This window comes from Amblyomma americanum, chromosome 4, assembly GCF_052857255.1.
Source record: "Amblyomma americanum isolate KBUSLIRL-KWMA chromosome 4, ASM5285725v1, whole genome shotgun sequence".
Lineage (NCBI taxonomy): Eukaryota > Metazoa > Arthropoda > Arachnida > Ixodida > Ixodidae > Amblyomma > Amblyomma americanum.
This window is the reverse complement of record NC_135500.1, coordinates 109,941,062-109,960,745: the sequence shown is the minus strand read 5'-3', so window position 1 is coordinate 109,960,745 and position 19,684 is coordinate 109,941,062. Positions and strand designations below refer to the sequence as shown.

Genomic DNA, 19,684 nt, shown 5'->3' with positions numbered 1-19,684 from the left:
GCATCGTACCTGTAAGGCCGCTACTGCTGGTTATTGGCGGTTGCGGCGGGCGCCGAATAACTTTCTCGATTGCTCTCGAAGGTGCGCATACCTCTAGGCGTGTCCCAGCGCAGAGCCCCGAAGCCCACTCCACGTGACGTTGCCGAAGTGTGGCGCGCGTGGACAGATGTTCCAGAGAGTTCGAGACCTCTCGAGAAGGCAGGGAGAGGGAGACGCATCTTAACGCCTGCTGCTGCGCCTCCTCCTTATCTAAGCGCCGCTGCGCGCTGCTAAAAGTTTCGGAGTTGATTATTTAAAGAGCGTGTTGCATGTTGTTACGGGCTTCTTGGTCAGTCTTCTCGTAGCGATGTAAACAGGCCCCGGCTTTCGGAAAGTCGTGAGTAGCGAGCGTTGAGCTCAAGTGCAACTTTTGTGTCGGCTTTGGTAGCTGAGTGCAAAACTCCTTTCTCTTCTGTGTGTGTTTCTTTCTGTACTGTTTTTGAAGTTTTATAAAAGCCCTATTTCTCTCTTCATCCGTGTGTTATCGTCCGCCTATCGTCTGGCTGCTCGCTACGAGTCCAACGCCAAATAAACCAGACCCTCGAAGGTAGCGAGCTGTTGTGAACAAGAGCCGTGAGATCTTTATAGCACCTTCCGTTACAGTACATTGTCGTCACCAAACTATGCATGCTAAAACTGCTTCTCAAACTAGGTGCTGAAAACCACTCGGGCCTGACACCATTCCTAATGAGCTCTGAAGTGCTAGGCTCCCTAGGTTTAAATATATTTGCATGTTTTATTCTTTCAACCTTTGTGAGGTCCAGATTCCCCGCGGCTGGAGAACACAGTTCATTTTAAGCGACCGCCCTACTCGTCTGTCCTAACCACACTAAGCCCTATTGAATCCTATTTATTATCTTCCAGTCCCTCCAACAGCACTGCTAGACTAGCCTCACTACACACGGTTGTAGCCTTAAACTTAGCCAGGTTGAGTTTCCAAATGCAGCCTGTCCCGAGCCAAGGAATATTAGTATCCTCCGCTGTCTCACGGGTGTGACCGCCGCCTTGGTCAGTTGCTTCGCTGCGACTGCGGAATGAGGGCCGAGGGTGGGTTGGCTTATTCATATAGAAGGTTGTGGCCAAATACTACACCAGGGTGGACAAATCCGCTTCTGGCGATGTTGTTCAAGTCTGTTCCGGTCACCAAGATCAGGCTGCACCGAGGCCCGATTATGCAATTATATTGACTGGCGGAGATTTTTATAGTACTCCGGTGAAGAATTTAGCGGCACTACAATTAGAACCCCAGCACTACTTAGCCACTACATGGCCATGTACAATCCCCTTTTCAATACTGAGGCTGACACCGAGACCTATCTCCTAGCTGCTTCATATAGAGCCCCCTCCCGCCCCCTTAGCGATTCCCGCTCCTCCGCCCTGCTTGCCCTCACCAGTGGCAGCGCAGGCTTTCTTCTCGGAAGCACCTTTCTTGGCAAAACAGTGAAACTCCAAGTTTGCTTCGCAGCAAGCAACCTCGCCGGATGAAGCCTGCAACTGTCCACTACTTCATCAGGGCAAGGCTTCACAAGTATAACAAAGTTGTCCCGTGCCATTGCGACCTCCAGCAAGCTGACCGCAAGGTCATGTTGTCCGGATGCTATTGCAGCTGTCTACTATTAAGCAATGCCCCATGCCGGAGACTCGCTAGGCAGCCTGCCTCACCGGCTGAGCCGAAACCCCAGTGACCTCATTCATAATCACAGTCCCAAGTCTCGCATTAGCTGGCTTTGATTTGTCCTCATGTTACGCTTCGAGAACTCAGAGCCGCGCCACCTCTACACCTTCACTTAATGTTCTTTAAGTGCGTACACTTCCTCATGTACCACCATTCGACGTGCTAGCGTCGCCGATGCACCAGGGAACATCCCAACATGTGATAAAGCACCGTTGCTCTTCCATCAACCTGTTATTTGGAAACCGTGGTCGATACTCCTGATAGCGAAACATGTCTCCTCATCCGAGCATGACTTAAGTCTGCGCCTGCACGGGCTGCGGGCTCAATTGCCTACTGGCTCACGACCCCAACTCTTCCTCCAGATTTAAGCCTTGGTAAAAAAACGGATGTTTGACTGCGTCATCGCAAGCCTCCCGCAATCACTGACATTTCACTTCTCGACATCTTTTGGGGGCTTTGTGCCCGTACAATCCAAGTGCAGCCGCCACTGCTCGTGCGGCTCTCGCTCTATGGGACGAGCCATGCAGAGCCCTTCGCGCCGCTCTGAGGACGATGCCCGTCTACGGCGCGGTAGACCACGCCAGTTTAACCACCTCGATGCTCTGTTCCTTTTCATGGTGTCACCATGGGGCGCTTTATTAATCTCAAGGATTGCGCTTTACCTTGCAATAAAGAAAAACCTCCTAAACTGAGTCTGGAACGAAACTTCTATGTCTGCAAGCAGTACTCGACGCTCTAATGTGTCAAAGACGTGAAAACTCAGATTTCCCCAAAAGATTTTGGTGCGGCCGAATGAGCCCGGGCTAACAAATGGCAGAGCTGTCAGCATCTTACTAAAAAAATTGCTGTGGTTAAGCTCTGGCTAAACCGGGAGTGACGCGATTGCTACAACGTATCGAGTGGAACTCGCTCAGTCGAATTTCAAAGTCAGTCTTTCGTCGCTCCGTCTCGCTGGGCGTTCCTTCTTCAACATCGTCCCTGGACGTGGATTCATTCTCCCCCTCTCCCCCTCTTCACTCCCCCACACTCGTTTTCGCCGGCGCGCCGCGCCTCCGGCAACTGCTCCGCACCACGTGACCAACCACGTTACCAGCCACACGCGCCGCCACGGTAGCCACAAGATGGTCACGGGATGGCCACGCTGAAGACTCTAAATGCTAGCGTAATGTAGCTATCGCTGTAAAACTCTGCACCGAGGCACCTAATATCAGTTCGAAACTTAACACGGTCTGGGTTGGTTTTATACTCGCCGCACCTCCAACGCTATCGTTGTTTAGTGGACCGTCAAGACGAGAGTAACAAGGGGGTTGGGGCTCAGCTGAAACTAGTTCGCTTTACGATGCCCAACAAGGGTTCATTCTAAGCCTTCATGCTGTGAGCGAGCTTCACACCACTGGGTTGGTCCTCGTTTCGTGGGCCTGCATGCGACGCTACAATTACCTTCCGGCGATAAAGAAGGAATTCTGCCGACCTAGGGAATACGTACGTTAGGCGGACCACAGCATAACATGAGGCTGTCGACGTGCACCGTTTCACGGCCGCGATGGCGTGCATCTGAGGGCGGAGAAAGAGGTTCTGTAATATGGTTCACCGGAGAGGTCTAACAGATAACACGGTATAGGCTTTGGTACTTTTAAAGGAGTTTAGTAGAGAGACCAGAACCGGTGGACGGAACCCAAAACGACACGAGTTAGTCTGGGCTAGGATGGAAGAGCACTGGTAGGAGCGCGAAGGTGCCTCTGGTATTTTCATGTCCAACATGGTTGTACAAAAATTTCGAATATTCTAATTGTAAAGTACTGGTATAAAATATTGAATTTAATGATTTCTTCTTCTGGTATGCAGCAAAACCTTTCTTTTATAGTGTTTCCATCGCTCGTGTTGATCAGTTAGGAGTGCCATAGAAAAGCAATGGGGAACGCTTTTGAGGAAAGGAAAAATATTATTAGCAAATGAGTGGAAACCTGCCATCGAGGGATCCACGGTTATATTGATTGTTGTAGTGAAATCGTATGATATATATAAAAAATGGGTTCATAAAAATCCTCGTTCAAAAATGCTTTTCTCCAGAATTGTTGTATACGAGGTCCTGCGTTGCAAGAGAGCGGGCAAACTGGCGGCATTCATCAGCATACATCAATGATTGACAAAAGGTCAGGGACTCGGACACAAGATGGCGACAGTAGAGCCCAGTACCCATGGTGCAGGTGTGCTCGCGGCCGTAGAGAATTAAGAAGGGAGAGAAGCCAGTGTGCTTCGTGTGGCAATGTTGTAAGCGTATGTACAAATCAGAGAATGCGGTCCAAAATTTTGTGGTCAGGTGCAACATGCAGGACCAGCATGTCGCGCATCATCTGGTTGAGGCGTTCAGTCATGCCATTTGTCGGGGTAGTAAGCCGTTGTAGAGCGGCGAAGAATGTGGCATTAATGAAGGACTTATTTCCTCATGCGGGGCAAGGCAATGACTGCATCGGAGCGGTGGAACGGATAGAAGGGATTTTGTGACGTTGGAATCCCGGCTATCTGCGAACGTACTGGAGGATAACACTGTATATCCCCATCCTGTAGAAGCGGAGTCGAAGGCGGATATAAGTGTTCACCACACCGGCATGCGCACACTGGGGGTCGGCGTGGAAACAGGTGCATATATCGGAACGGACGAAACGAGAAAGGGCAAGGAGCGATTTGCGCCCGTCAGCAAGGTAGTTGCGGCGGTAAAACAGGCCGTTCCGTATTGCTAAGTGCCGGGTTTGACCGCGGAGAGCCCGGGCCTCACGACGCGCAGATGGTGTAGACAAAAAAAACCAAGCTTGTAGGCAAGCAAACAAACGCTGTTGCGCTTTCTTTACCGGTTCCCGAAGACCGGCCATGGAGAGAGAGAGCCTAAGGCATTATCTACAACATTCCTTGCGCCGATAACGACGCACGCTACATTGGCGAAACCAAAAATATAAAACAGAATTCGGTAACATAAAAACGACGTCCGCAACTTCGCAAGAGAGCGCAATCCTGCAGCCTAACATTCCGAACACTCAGACCACAGAATCAACTTCGACGAAACCAGCAATCTCGGAACCGAAACAAATTACCAAAAATGGCTCTTAATCGAATTTTGGCACTTTCAAACTACCCTGAACAACATCAACCGCAGATATACCTGCAATATATACACAGGGAGTACGCCCTGCTGCTCAAAGAAGAAAAGTCGCCATTGACCGCCTGCCCACAGACCGACAGCGTGGCTCATAGCCTTAACCCCCCCATCTCCCTTCGCCGCGCTTTTCGCATCACAACTTTCGTTCTTTTGACCTCCTACTCCTTTCTATGGATACATTAAGACGCAAGCTAGTGCCCCCCCCCCCCCCTCACCCCTGAAGAAGGAGCCGAGTGGGCTCCGAAACATCGGGTTTGAAATTAAAGTGTTTGGTTGGAGGCGTGTAAAGTTTATTATGGTGTAGACAGGTGAGTGAGGAGGGAAGCGGTCCAGGGGTCCTGGCGTTGTTCAATTGATACGCCGGCAATGTCAAGGGAAGAGGAATCACTGATGGCGACACATAATGATTCGAAGTCACAGGTAAGGTCAGCTGGATAGTGTGTTTCGGAATCAGACTGCTCACAGGCAGATCGATAGATGATCTATTTCGATAGGCGTCTTAGACGGATTAAAGTAGACGTATTCCGGCTTACCGGACGGCAGCTGCGCACGCGCAGTGGCCCCAGCTGACGCAACAATACTACGGCGCGTGCGTCGGAGTGGTTAGATAAACCGCGATATACGTCTCCGTTCTTACTTCTCTGGTATGCTAATAACATCTAATATCGTATTCTTGTAAAAGTAGCTACAAAGAAACACGACGGCAAGAGGCATTTATGAGGGAGGACAGCCAGTGGAAGACATGGTGATCGGTAAGGAAAGAGAATGCGCGGCCATATATCAACAGAACACAAAACAGGAACGGAGAATTGGTTTGGCGCAAAAGCAGTGGAATCGACGCCTTCTGTCGGAAAAGGTGCAGGATCGTCTGAGACGGAGTATGCGAGAACGTCATAAAGTAGTTCGACATTTCCCCAGGCATTCGGCACGGAGAAGCGTCGACGGGCAAGGAAAATAATAAAAATAATAATAATTGGTTTTTTCGGGAAAGGAAATGTAGTATTATATGTCTCATATATCGTTAGACACCTGAACTGCGCCTTAAGGGAAGGAATAAAGGAGGGAGTGAAAGAAGAAAGGAAAAAAGAAGTGCCGTAGTGGAGGGCTCCGGAATAATTTCGACCACCTGGGGATCATTAACGGGCACTGACATCGCACAGCACAGGGGCGCCTTGGCGTTTTTCCTCCATAAAAACGCAGCCGCCGTGGACGGGTTCGAACCCGGAAAGGAAAAGCGTTTGTGACGGTGATCGCGCTGTGGCCACCCCAGATAGTCAAGAGAGCGAAAGGAAGGAGGAAACACTAGAAACGGGCAGTAGTGTCAGTCGGATTGAATAGAACAGTCTAATCAGGAAAATAGGCGCATCAGAGGGCCATCAGGGACCTTGAGAACGCAGGGATGCCCGTATCTTCGGCGGCTAGCATTTTATCGGCATAGGGAAAGGTGTCGAACGGCAGGGCGGACCAAAATGGAGAGAGTTCAATGCTGGCTCAGTCGAGGACCGCATGATAAAGGGTGAAAAGTCACAGCACAGAATGATATCTTTAGAACCGCGGGACAGCACAAAAACTCGGCGGTATACAAAACGTCCACGATAACAAGGCAAGCCCTGCGCGCCGCCAGAGGTTCAGAGCGATCCGCGCTTGCATTGCGGAGGCAAAAGTTCGACACAGGTGTCGTCACTTTACGTAGTGGTTCTGTAAAGGGCTTGCAATGCGGAGGCAAAAGTTCGACACAGGTGTCGACACTTTACGTAGTCTTCTAAAAGTGTTCAGCTGCTAATAGCAGCGAAAGCAGCGCCCGTGTTCCACAAGAGCGAGAACGGTGATGCCATCGAAAAACACCTCGACAACATTAGCGAGGGAACATAGAGGACTGGACTCTTCAAGAGAAGCGCAGTTCTTGTCTGTGTGTCTTCGGCTTTTAGTTTTTCTACTGTCGCGAAAGAGAGCGCCGGCGCATGGAAGGTGGAGATCGGCGACGGGGAGAACGCGCCCGGCGGGAAGAGTAGGAGGAACAACCAGCATGGAAGGATTCCGAAGATGGGCTGGAGGAAATGGGTCGAGAAGGAGGCGCAGGGCCTTAGCGGGGCCGAAGTGCACCGTACGTCCCAGAAACTGGCCGGGTGTTTGCGTCAAAGCTGTACAACGTGGCCCGGAAAGCAATCGGCATAAAAGGTCGGGCGGTTGTCCTGGGTGCGGCATGAGTTCATGGCGGTGCGGCGATGCGGCGCGTAACGACAGGTAGGTGCCAGCGTTGATGGCAGCGGGGCGACGGATGGGTGGGCGACATAGGCGTCCTGGCACCGTGGCCTGGCGGCAACAGCAGCGTAAGTGAGTGGTGGAGTCACAGGCGGAAGCCGGGGGATGGAGGGCAAAACGTCGGCGGCCTGCTCCTAGATGGCACGTCGAAGCGTGAGATCAAGAGATGGCGCAGGTTCTCCACACACCAGCAGTAATGATACTCTGCGGGCCACCTCTTCTCCGTATACAAGCCTCGATGTCAGGAAGCAATGAGGTCGGGTCAGAAGCGAGACTATAATCCATCGGCGCAGAAAATGACGCGCCGTGCAGGTGAAACGGCGAGTAGAACCCTCTCTGCTTCCTCAGAACTTCATAGCTTTGGCAGAGTTGGATAGCATCGATGACCGTGTGCGGATTCTTGCCGAGCAATATCTGGAAGCCGTCGTCAGAGAAATCCTTTGGAATGTTAATTCTATCAGCCTCAGGCATCGACGGGTTCATGCGCTTGCACAGGTCGAAACATTTCCGGTATAACTCGTGAAAATTTAGTTCGGTTGCTGAGGACAAGTGCGGAAACGTTGTTTGGCATGCAGTTTGCGTACACCTGGGCGGCCGGCCAAATACCTCCAAGAAGCTGGTCTTCAAGAAAAAATAGGTCGCCAAGTTGGCCTGATCATTTCGGAACCTGAGTCGCTTTGGGACGTTAAGCCCCATAAACCATAAACCATTTCGGAACCACAAGTGAGCCAAGTCGATCAGATATAACTAAACGTTACCGAGCTTGGTAGCATCGTCCCACTTGAAGGCGCTGACTCGCTCGAACAACGGCAACCAGTCGTCGACACCGTGGTCGTCGGCGCCGTTGAAGACTCTGGGCTAGCGCTGCCAGAGCCCGTGGGAACGGAACAGAGAATGGTAGGAGAAGGGATGTGGGCCGTCTGTCTTGTGGCTTTCGGGCACAACGGACGTTGAAGCTAAGGTGGGGCTACGCACCTCCCGGATGAGAGAGAGACACAGGTATAACGGTACCGATTGTAAGAAGGGGCTCCGGCCGAGCTGAAACAACGTCGCTTTGGGAAGCGTAAGAAGGGTTCAAGCCAGTCGTTCGGGCTTCGAGCGAGCTTCACGCCTTTACGTCGTCACATTCCTTTCACAACAGTGGCCTGGCTGCATCGCCACTTTAGGTAGCACAAAATGGAGGGTATCGGGCAGGCTCTAAAGAAGAAAAGGAGCCCAAAATGGTGGAGAAATTAGTTATTGTGAAAATGAGATCTTTTAGGAAAAAAAACAGAGATTTCAGTAGCCATATAGAGAAGAAAGTTCAACTAGCAAAAGGATGCTAAACAGATATTTACAGAAGCCTAAAAATCAGGGTGCTGAAGTGAAGCCAGCGGCGTGTGATGATTGGGGGTCCCGTCCGTAGCGAAAGAGGAATTAAGAAAAGCCTCACATTGAATACAAAGGGCAAGCGCGGCTGGTGAGAATCATGCAGCAGATCTGGTGAAGAACGGTCGAGACTTTGGGCTGCAAATGCTTGCCACACTGCTCACGCATATCGTATGAACTCGAGTGTAACGAAATCTTGAAAGAATGTTATCCTCTGAATCCATAATAAAGGCGACATCGAGTATTTCAAAAGTTACAGACCGATGAGCTGACTCTCCGAACGTATTAACAAGGTAATCGCTAAGAAAAATAGATCAACATTCGATATGGGAGACACAAATGGCCAGGAAGAGCTTCTCGACAGTGGACTGTATATCCAATATCAAGCAGGTGATAGCAAAGACCGGGGCATAAAACCTCCCTCTGTATGTAGCCCTCATAGATTGCGAGACAGCAGCTGACACGATGAAAACTACAGCAGCCTTGGAGCCACTGCGTAACCACGGTGTAGAAGAACTGTTCATAAGGGTTCTGGAAATTGTGTACAGTGTTTGCACAGCGATCATAATCCTGCACAACGAAAGTTATAAAATACCATTTAAGAAGCCTGTCCGACAAGGAGACAATACCTCTCGGTTACTGCTCATCTCGCGTTTCCAACAGGTATTTTTAAAACTGCATTGGAAAGAACAAAGGAAAAAAAATTGATGACTGTGATAGCCGCTAGTGCGAAATTTGAGCGCAGCTGTTGAAGTTTTTCACACCACAGCTGGAAGAAGGCGCGTTACGCTGCTATCTACCCACCGGGATCTTCCCGTTGCAGTCACCTTCCGGTTGTCTATTCCTCCGCTCTGGCAGATGGAATTTCCAGCTTTTACTACCTGGAACCTGTAAGGTGAGATGGTGACCTATCTCCGACAACGCCGACGGCGACGACGGGGAATGGAGGAACCAGCGCCTAAGAGCTGCGCTCCGAATTTATTTGAGAATTACGCCTTAGTAACGTACTCTTGGCTGGTTATATCGCCCTGCTCTATAACTCAAGATACGGGTGGCAAATCGTGAGGGCAAAGGACAAAGCCAGGTCCAAAAATCTATGTGCAGAAATTGAAATAATTGTCAGCAGTGTTAGACGGGAACAACTGTTTTTACCATCGAGAGCGAGGTGTCGGAAGTGGTAAGAGAAGACAGCTACTTAGGGCAGGTAGTCGGCGCAGGTTCTGACCACGAAACTGAAATAACTAGGCGAATATAAAGATGCTGATATGCATGTGACAGGCGCTTTGAGCTGGTTAATCCCAGTTTACCAGTATCTCTCAAGAGGAATCTATGTAACTATTATATACATTCGGTACTTACCTATGGAGCTTAAACATGGAGCCTAACAAAAAGGGTTAAACTGGAATTGAGGACAATGCAGGAGATATGGAAAGGAAAATGATAGCTGTAGCGCGAAGAGACAAGAAGACGACAGAGTGGCACAATGAACAAACCCGAGTAATGACATCGTAGTCGTAATAAAATTGAGATTCGCATGGAAAGTGCTATTAATGCTGACAGATGTTCGCCGATCGCCGAAAAAGGGACATTGAGAAAAACTCCATAAAATTGTTCTTTTTGATTCTTTGCCTCTATCTGGCTAAGTTGACGTTTCTCGAACACGATGAAAAAATGCAGTTATAGACAAGAATTTTAGTTTTAAAAGACGTCCCGCCCGTGAATTCAAACTCTGGACATCCGTAGCGAAAAAAACGGGCTGCTAGCACATTGAAGTGAATCGCATAGTAGTGCAGCCTCTTGGATCCGCCAAAAAACGTTCGACGCGCGCATTTCTCTTTCCAAGTCGGTGGGTGGTGGCGACACTTGTATTTCGGTTTTAGGGGACTTCTAGTTTCCAAAAACTGTGTTTTCGATTAGGGATGTTTGTGATTGGAACGCGGTACCCAGCGATACATGCCAACATTTAATTGTCCTCAGTGTCCCTTTAAAGGTAACGGAGTGGTTTCAAGACAAATGCAGTGTAGTAGAGGGCGGCAGACAATCCGTTGGGTGGATAAAATTAAAATGTTTCCGGGGATAAGATGGCTGGAGCTCCTATAGGACTAGTTTAATTGGAAGGATATGAGATAGGCATTTGTTGTCAACGTGATTAGGCTAATAATGAGGTTGACAGTGTGCTTTGTTCACTCCTGCGACAAACGCGACGGACCTAATTCTGTTTCAAGAAATATATTTCTCACAGGCATTGTCATTATGAAGAGAGTTAACAAAAATCACTAACCGCTGAAAAAGTCAGGTTGCGTGAAACATCGCTATAGATAATTGTTAACGCACTTAAACTCCAAGGTACCTAGTCGTTCTTGGGTGGTTTCAGAAGAAACATATGAAGTGGAGACCTACCATAGAAACTTACTATGCTTCCCCGTTCTCCATGTTTTAGGCAGAAGTAGTGAGAAAGGATTGTTATAGTTCTACAGGAACCTTTCTAGTTTTGACTGACTGCTGAGTGTCTCGTGTGACCAGCAAGGCAGGTGCATGCATTTCACTCGCTATTTATCCAGAGCTCATGACTTCCTGCAATGCAGGAATCAAGCCACACTTGTAGCGCAATGCATTTTTGGCATGAGGTTGGGCTTAGCATTGAACAAATCCCAGAAGCTGTTCTTTACCTTTCACATTAAAATGAGAAATCTGCGCATCTGACTAATACATACATACATACATACATACATACATACATACATACATACATACATACATACATACATACATACATACAATCATACATACATACATACATACATACATACATACATACATACATACATACATACATACATACATACATACATACATACATACATACATACATACATACATACATACATACATACATACATACATACATACATACATACATACATACATACATACATACATACATACATACATACATACATACATACATACATACATACATACATACATACATACATACATACATACATACATACATACATACATACATACATACATACATACATACATACATACATACATACATGCATGCATGCATACATACTACATACAAGTTTTATTCTCCACAATGTAGTGGAAGGAGGTGGAGGGAAAAGCCGTACATTTGCGGCTTGAAAAATTTTCCGCCTCCTTATAGTGTATACAGCAGCAGAGTGGGGCAGTAGACAGTCACATTTTTTTTGTTGCAAAGAGAAAAGAAAAACAGAGCACTGTATCACATCAGACAATAAAACAAGCCTAAATAAGAGTTTCAATAGAGCACTGGATTTTAACGCCTGAAAAAAATTTTTTGTTAGAAAATTAAACAATTTAATGTAATTGAACTTAAGGATAGACCTTTGCATTGATTCACAGTGCTTTTTCTCGCGCGCAGACAATTGGTCACGAAATCACACACGCCTTTGATGTCAGAGGATTCAACGTGGACGACGAAGGCCGTGTTGAGACCTGGGGTCCTAACTCCACGGACGAGGTTTTCCTCCAGAAAGCACTGTGCGTGCGGAAGCAACACTACCAGGTTAGTGCATTTAGTTGTTGACTGCCGATGGTATAAGGGTGTTCAACTATGTTCTACGGCTTCGCACCCAATTCTCGGAATCCTCATGTTGCCAGGATATTTACAAGGGCTCACTGGAAATTCTCAGTGCCATATGTTTTTACCTTCTACGTACTTAATGATGCACGAGTGCTTGTAAAGCCCTATGTTGATGGTTCAGAAACTTGAGCGAAACCGTCGTGGCGCTCGGTGTCAAGGCATGCACGTAAAAGTGCTTCAGACCTTTTCTACGGGTAGGGATGACGTAGAAGTGAGGTGGGTTATGTGAAAATACATCTCACAGTAACTATTCATCACACTACATGCCTGCACGGCATTGTTAAGGAGGGATAAATGCCAGGGTTGAAACTGTATAGCCTTAGTGGGAGGTGCCTGAATACTTCTGACTATAGGGGTGTTTTTAACGTTCAGTAAGACTCCACGAAAAAGGAGTGTTTTCACAAGTTGCCTGCATGGAAAGTGGACGAACACGGCCACGATTTTATTACGGTACATTGCACTCTGAAGTCCCTCCGAGCCACTCTGGCAAGTGAAATTTGTGCAAGTGTAGGCGCATTGTGCATTCAGAAATGCAGCAGGCTTTTTAGAGCCGGTAATGAAACACAAACAGTTACGTGACGGTTGCAATGAAGGGATCACTATTTAATAATAAAGGCTGTTTGGGTTTCGTTAAGGCACAGTGTGATCGAATTTTAGCACCTCGAACAGATTTCTAAATAACCGAGAGAAACTCAATTTCGCTCAGAAGTGTGCCTTCCCTAGAATCTTGTTCTTAGCGCACATTGCTGAAGACACAAAAAGAATTAGCCTTTATCATGTGATGACTTCAAGGGAGGTTTTTTGCTTGACTGATGATTGCAAAATTCTTTTTAGGAATTGCGGTTAATCACGCTAGAAGATGACTTATAACAGTGCATTTTAGGAGTGACAGGTCACAATACGGCTACAGAGCAGACGTCTTATTGGCGTCACTCTATCAAACACTACACACGCTAACAAAATCCTGATCCTAGGCTATTTTTGTTTATGTCTCGCCACAGTGTTGAACGAATGTTTTCCACAGTTTAAAAACAAAGGCAGGCAGGCCTTCAGATAACCGGGAGTCCTGTAATATACGTGGCTATAAGAAGAGAGAATAAAATCTGAGATGGTAGTTGGACTTTCTTCAGTGTCCGTTGCACTTTCTTGTGCTTGTGAAATTAATGAGTAAAAAGACATATTTTTCTGCCGAAAAAAAGGCGCTGATTGCTAATTGCTTTTTGCGCCATAAAAGCGCGAAAAAAACTCGCTGTAAAATGTTCTGCTCAATATGCCGATTTAACTTCAAATTTGAGATAAAAAGTCACACTCCCTCCCTCTACTCCAAAAAAGTACAAATTGAAAACAAGCGCCACCTATATAACATGTTGTGGCAGGAAGCGCCTTAACGAGGCTGACGACCGACAGAACGACATTTATACCGGGAGGTCACCCAGTGAATTAACTGCGGTACGCAAGATTTGCATGACATTGAAGCGCAGTGTTCAAAAAGCAATAGCTTGTCCAGTCTTTCGGAAGAAGTAACCATAACAGATACTAAGAACGTATAATCGATTCCGCCAACATAGGATCGCTTCCACGTGGCTGCGACCATTCGATATAAGTATGGTCGCATCTCACGAAGTGATAAAGCCGCGTGTTAGCGCCATTGAATATTGTCGAATGGCGCCATTCTAGGCGCCATTCTAGCTAGTCGGCGATTCAGGGTTCGGTGCCAAGGCGATTCAAACGGCGTGTCGCTGAAGACTGTTGAGCGATTCGGCGTTCGTCGTCGGGGCCACTCCATTTATGTGGCAGTGGAAGCTTTTCGGCGTATCTGCGCTCGGCGGCCTAGCCTCCGAACGTCGCCGGATCTAGTTTTCCCGACGAGAGCTGGAGTAACCACGTTGTACTGCGGCATAACGGGACCTTGAAGGCGAAGCGCGGCGTGGCGAAGGCGATTGCGACTGACGGCCCGCAGAACTACGCTGGCGGGTGGCCTACTCTGCTATATCCCGAGGCCGCTCACCAGATCGTGGACGAAGGCTGTCGGGGGAAAATCATCGCAGTCCCAGTTGGCGGCAACGGGACCACCGGTAGAGATGACCGGCCTCGCCATAGGGGTAGCAGAGCGGTCGTTGAACTGGAGTGCGCTAGAGATCAGTCTTCGGCGGTGCCTGGCGTTGATCCCTATAGTAAGAAAGCGGTCGGACAGCGTGCACGGCGACCACCGCAAGAGCGTAAATCGGGGGGCCAGGTTACTGGTCTGGGCGTCGCACGACATCCTCATACATAATACATCTGGATGGGCTGGGTGGATAGGGGCCAGGTGCGGCACTGAGACTACAGCAGTGGCCCGCTTTTAGGGTGTACTGGACATCTTGCGGATTACGTTAGTCAGAGAATCGGTTTATAGGGGTTTAACGTCCCAAAGCGACTCAGGTTATGAGAGACGCGTAGTGAAGGGCTCCGGAAATTTCGACCACCTCGTATTCTTTAACGTGCACTGACATCGCACAGCACACGGGCCTCTAGAATTTCGCCTCCACCGAAATTCTACCGCCGCGGCCGGGATCGAACCCGCGTCTTTCGGGCCAGCAGCCGAGTGCCATAACCACTCAGCCACCGCGCCGGCTCGTCAGTCAGAGAATCGGCGCCAGGGGCAAATGTTTCGTGAAGTTTCTGCAGCTCCTTTTGGACCACAGAGTGGATGAGTTCACGAAAGGAGCTCGAATTTGGTCGTGTGTCGCAGTCAACAGGCTCCATCAAGGACACCTTGATCACGGGATGTCGTTGCCATGTTTATGTTCAGGACCGCCGCTACAGCATTTTCTACATAATCACAGCGCCGAATCGAAACTGCGCGGTGGTGTTCGGCGAATTACCAACGAGGCCAGAAAAGAACTAATCTTTTACGCGAATCAGGTGCCGCAGCTTGTTGTCTTCAATCATGGGCGGGTCTACGCGACGGCAAAGACGCGTCACAACCTCAATATTCATTGCGTCACATTCTCAATATCTATTGCGACACCCTCGTTCGGAAGTTGGATGCGAGATGTCAGGGAGCGCTCCGCTCTCTCTCTCTCTCGGCTGTCACTGTTGGCGTACGTACTGAAACACTGACGTCGGAAGGCCAGCCACGTAGACAGTGTGGCCTCGCGATTCTCAAACCACGTCGAGGCAGCGTCTTCAACGATGAAGTACATGTTCCGCATTTTCGCAGCGTGGTCCTAGCTGTTGCACGACGCCACTCGTTCTAAGAGAGCCAGTCAGTCCTGGGCATCCTCGGACTGATCACTGCGAAATTTCTAGTGTCCGAGGGGTCAAAAGGGCGACGTAGGATGAAGCTGCGGAAATTAGAGTTACAGTCGGGGTGACCGGTGTCGTTGCCATGAGTGCAGTGGAATCCAGGGGCACTCCGTCCGTGTTCTCGGTGGACACGCCTCGGAGCCTCCTGCTTGCACGAAGAACACAAGCGGCCACGGGAGGCGGGCGCGTCGACTCGACCACAGGAGAAGGCAGCATTGATCGCACCTCCACCAGTGCCATGAGAATGAGGTCGGTTTTTTAGTCACCGAGCCAGATCTAGCCCCACCACTCCCCACGAGCCAACGGCCCGCCTCGTCGTTCCCTGTAAGCGCGGAGGCTGCACGTATGAACAGTATTAACAGTGTCAGTATGAACAAATAAACATTAAAAGTGTTTGCAGCAGTACTTCCTCTTAAATAAGTGCCGACACAATTCTTTAAAATGAAAGTAAATGTCGGCGAAAGTAGACACACTGAATACACACTGATGACCACTCGCGCTCACAACTCACACACACTCGCACTCATGACCACTTGCACTCACAACCACACATACATTGACATACTACCACTTATATCTACTCGCGCTCAAAGCCACTCACTGAATGCGCACTCATGAACACTTACTCTCACAACCACTCACTCGCTGGCAGGGGGACCGCCCGCACCCCTTCCTCCCCTGTGCGCACGCCTTCGACGGTGTCTGAGTAACAATGATGAGTTTTCTTTGACAATGGTCTTGGACCGCGTCTAAGTACCAGTGTTGTTTTGCCTTGACGATAACGTGTCCGTGAGTCTGCATGAAGACGTTCGAGGCAAGTAGCGAATATAAACACTTCGCGGTGTGAGAAAATGAGAGTATTTTTGAAAAGATCGAGGGATTTCCTCACGAAAAGGGAAACGACTTCAATGTGCCCTGGTACATATCTGACTTGCGGAAAAGAGGTCCCAAGTGGCCATTTTCAAATCCTTTACAATAGACTCTAGGCCTTGAGTAGGGTTGGTCCTGCTTTAAGCCCTGCTTATAGATCAGGGCTGGCTTGGTCTAGCCAGAGCAGGTATGCGTGACCGATGTGCGGACATACGAGCCGTGGTGTACGTTGTCTGCGCTGCACATAATCTCTCTGAAGCAGGGTCTAGAAATCAGCGCGGTCGTCTCGCTTGAGGGCGGTGCGTACGGACACCCCGAGAGTAGCCAGGGACGCTCCGCGAATGATAAAGCCAGGAAACTGTCGGATACAACCTGAAGCACCGGCGGGCGGTTTCTGTGCCACATGGGACAGAGAAGGAGCAGCAGACCTGTCCCAACTTGAAGAAAGCAGAAGCATGAAATCTCGGCCTAGTTAGCACGAGCGCCACTCCGCAACCTTTCTTGCCGGCAGTGTTGTTATTAAAGCGAAAATAATCGATTGCTCATTCAAACGAAATCCAGGCTTCACACAAAAAGAGGTGACGTTACAATACTCAATTGTTCGAAATGGCGTGAGATCATAAAAGGCGGGAAGATAGAACATATTAGTCAATTATAATCAGTACTACTAATGATTTTGCCAACTACACAGGAATGAATAATAGAGTCATAATAGAATTAGAATTGAATTAGAATAGAATTTGAATAGAATTATTATAGAATTTAATTTAATTTCATTTATTTCATTTATTGAATACTTCCAGCCTTGGTAGGCCCGGACATTAGGGACAATACAATGAGATACAACGCATGGTAGCATTTAGCCCACAAATTAAAATATAAACAAACCAATGATAGCACATGCATGATTGGAACAAAAAATAGGTAAATTAAACACAATTTTTGCCAGAACTGTACATACAACATTAAAAAGTCTTTATAAAAAATTGGCAGTGCTCTCAGTGCTTAATGGTGTACTCAAAGGCAACTGGTTTCACTCCGTTGTTGTTCTGGGAAATAAGTATTTTTATACAAGTTAGTTTTGGAACGATAAGGTGTTAAGGACTGGGCGTGATGATGTCTCGTTAATCGGGTCACTAGTAGTTTTAAGTAAGGGTCCGGGCTCATTGCTAACTTATTTTTCAACAAAAAGAGAAATTTTAGTCGCAAAAGCTTTTTTCGAGTTTCCACTGTCTGTATGCCATTAACATTGATATACTTTCGCATTACTCGCATAGAAATTTCTCATATGTCCGCGGTCATTTTTTCGCAAGTCGCATTCAGCCCTGTATTAAACTTGCTTTAGATGCGTTACTACAGCCTTTAAGAGAAGAAATATGCCATGGAAGTGCGGATTGTCAGCTTAGCAAGCTGAGTAGTTCATTATGCCGGTTCGTAAGGCGGGAGAACTCGCATCCCTCGACTCCTGTCATTCCGTTTCGTCACAAGAACGTCCGCTTTGTGACAGACTAATTTCGCAGTACTGTGAAACTAATTTCACAGAATGGGCATTTTTCCGTGGCCTAATTAGTCAAAAGAAATTGCCCGATTAAAAAGGACCGGAAAGACGCATATATGAGCGCGTGTGTTTGTTCGGGTTTTCCGTGCCATTCTTTTCCCTCAAATTTTGTACAAACCGGCCAAAATGCCACACTATTCACTATTTTGCCCTGGATTAGTTGTACCGGCTTTTATTGTGAAGGAGAAAATTGAGATAGTGTGCACTGCGTAAAGTGGATTTTTATTGTACCCTTAACAACTTATCATGTGCAGAAATTCAATATGATCAACCGGAACTGGTTGTAGAAGTTTTACGTTTCGCTATGTTCTGAAACGACGCGTTTAGTGCGCCATGAACTTTCCCTAGGGTGTTTTACCTTGAGCTTTTCTTAGTCCTCATTCGCACAAAGCCTTAAAACCAGTAGCCATGTACACTTCACCTGCTATGTTTTTCCAGGGCGTTATAGCTGAATATTCATTCCAACCTTGGGGGTTCCCCTAAACATTTGGGCAATATTAATTCCCATTGGTCGTTTTCCCACGGCCAGCAAATATATAGTGCAAGTACACCTAATCCGGTCCTATAGCTTTTTATGACCTATCCGTAGCTCTCCACTACGTAATGTACACCAGGACAATTCTTTAACAGTATCGCGCGGCCATCAATTCCCCTACTTGCCATAGCGCAGAGCGGCGAATCAAGCGGAAATAAGCGCTTGTCTTTTAGATGAGCTGTTCGCGCTTGCTTCGCAGCTCCGCGTCCTGATAAGGCGCTGCCAAGCACGCGGGCTAATGGTCGCGCGATGCTGTTGAAGAACTCGTCCGGTGTACTTCTCGAGCACCCTAAAACGATTGTTATGCGATATACGCTTTGTAAGGCTCGCAATCCTGTTTATTCACGCCGACGCTCGCCGAAGATGCTTGTTCTAATAAAGCACCATGGTGTCTGTGGCTTCCGCAGATAGACCCGCCAAGGCGACAAGCCGTTCTGGACGACTTCTTGGACTCTGAGAACATGGCAGACCTGGTCGGAGTGATCATAGCGAATGACGCCTTCGACGCACTACCTCCAGCCGAACGGAACATGGGCGTCTCGAATGATAACGCCATGCTCAGTCCTGAGCAGGCGTTCTTTGTGTCCTTCTGTGCTTCGCTCTGCGACATCCAGAACAAGGCTCAAACTGGGCGGTACGCGATCGGTCCGGGCCGCTGCATGGTGCCTCTCATGAACAACCCCCGGTTCGCGAAGGCATTCGGGTGTGGGGACACTGCCTTCATGAACCCACCTCAGAAATGTTCATACTGGTGACCTCTTCGGCTTCATGTGGGGCCCGCTTCAGGTCTTAGATCTGCTCTGAACTTATTTGCGCGTTGCAGAGCCACACAAATAAATTATTGTTTTCCTCTTTACAGGCAGCATTAAAAACATTGACGGAGACGCTTTAGAGGGTTAACGCCCATATTTGCGTAAATTATGATTCTCGACTTTACATTCAAAGATACTTGGGAGTCCTCATACAGCTCCGGGTCCAGTGGTGCAGCGATTAAGCTATGGCCCTGTGATGGCAGACGCTCCCAGTGGTGGGTCATGTAGGGCCCAGCTTGCTATTCCTGCCCGACAATATTTTTTTATTTTAACTGCCACCTACCACTGTGGGCAGTTTTCTCACTCTCCGGTGGGCAGGTCGCGAGGACGCCGCCAGGTCATGTCACCTAGGTGACCAACTTGCCCCATACGTTGCTCATTGGAGACCACCTGATATGCACCAACTCGCCAAAAAGATCTTTTAATTACTATTATAAACTTGATGCAGTTGCATCTGGGCTGACGTTTGTGAAACAAATATCGAATGAT

General features: G+C 48.2%; 1 protein-coding gene across 1 annotated transcript in view; it reads left to right on the top strand.

Moving 5' to 3' along the window:
* Nucleotides 1-19,260, top strand: part of LOC144130299 (neprilysin-1-like) — a 158,305-nt gene extending 139,045 nt beyond the window's left edge. Inside the window, exons 14-15 of the mRNA XM_077664246.1 lie at nucleotides 11,911-12,054; nucleotides 18,791-19,260. Coding sequence (XP_077520372.1) covers nucleotides 11,911-12,054; nucleotides 18,791-19,138 — 492 coding nt within the window. The 3' untranslated portion in view covers nucleotides 19,139-19,260. The remainder of the gene's footprint in view (nucleotides 1-11,910; nucleotides 12,055-18,790) is intronic.
* The last annotated feature ends 424 nt before the right edge of the window (nucleotides 19,261-19,684 follow it).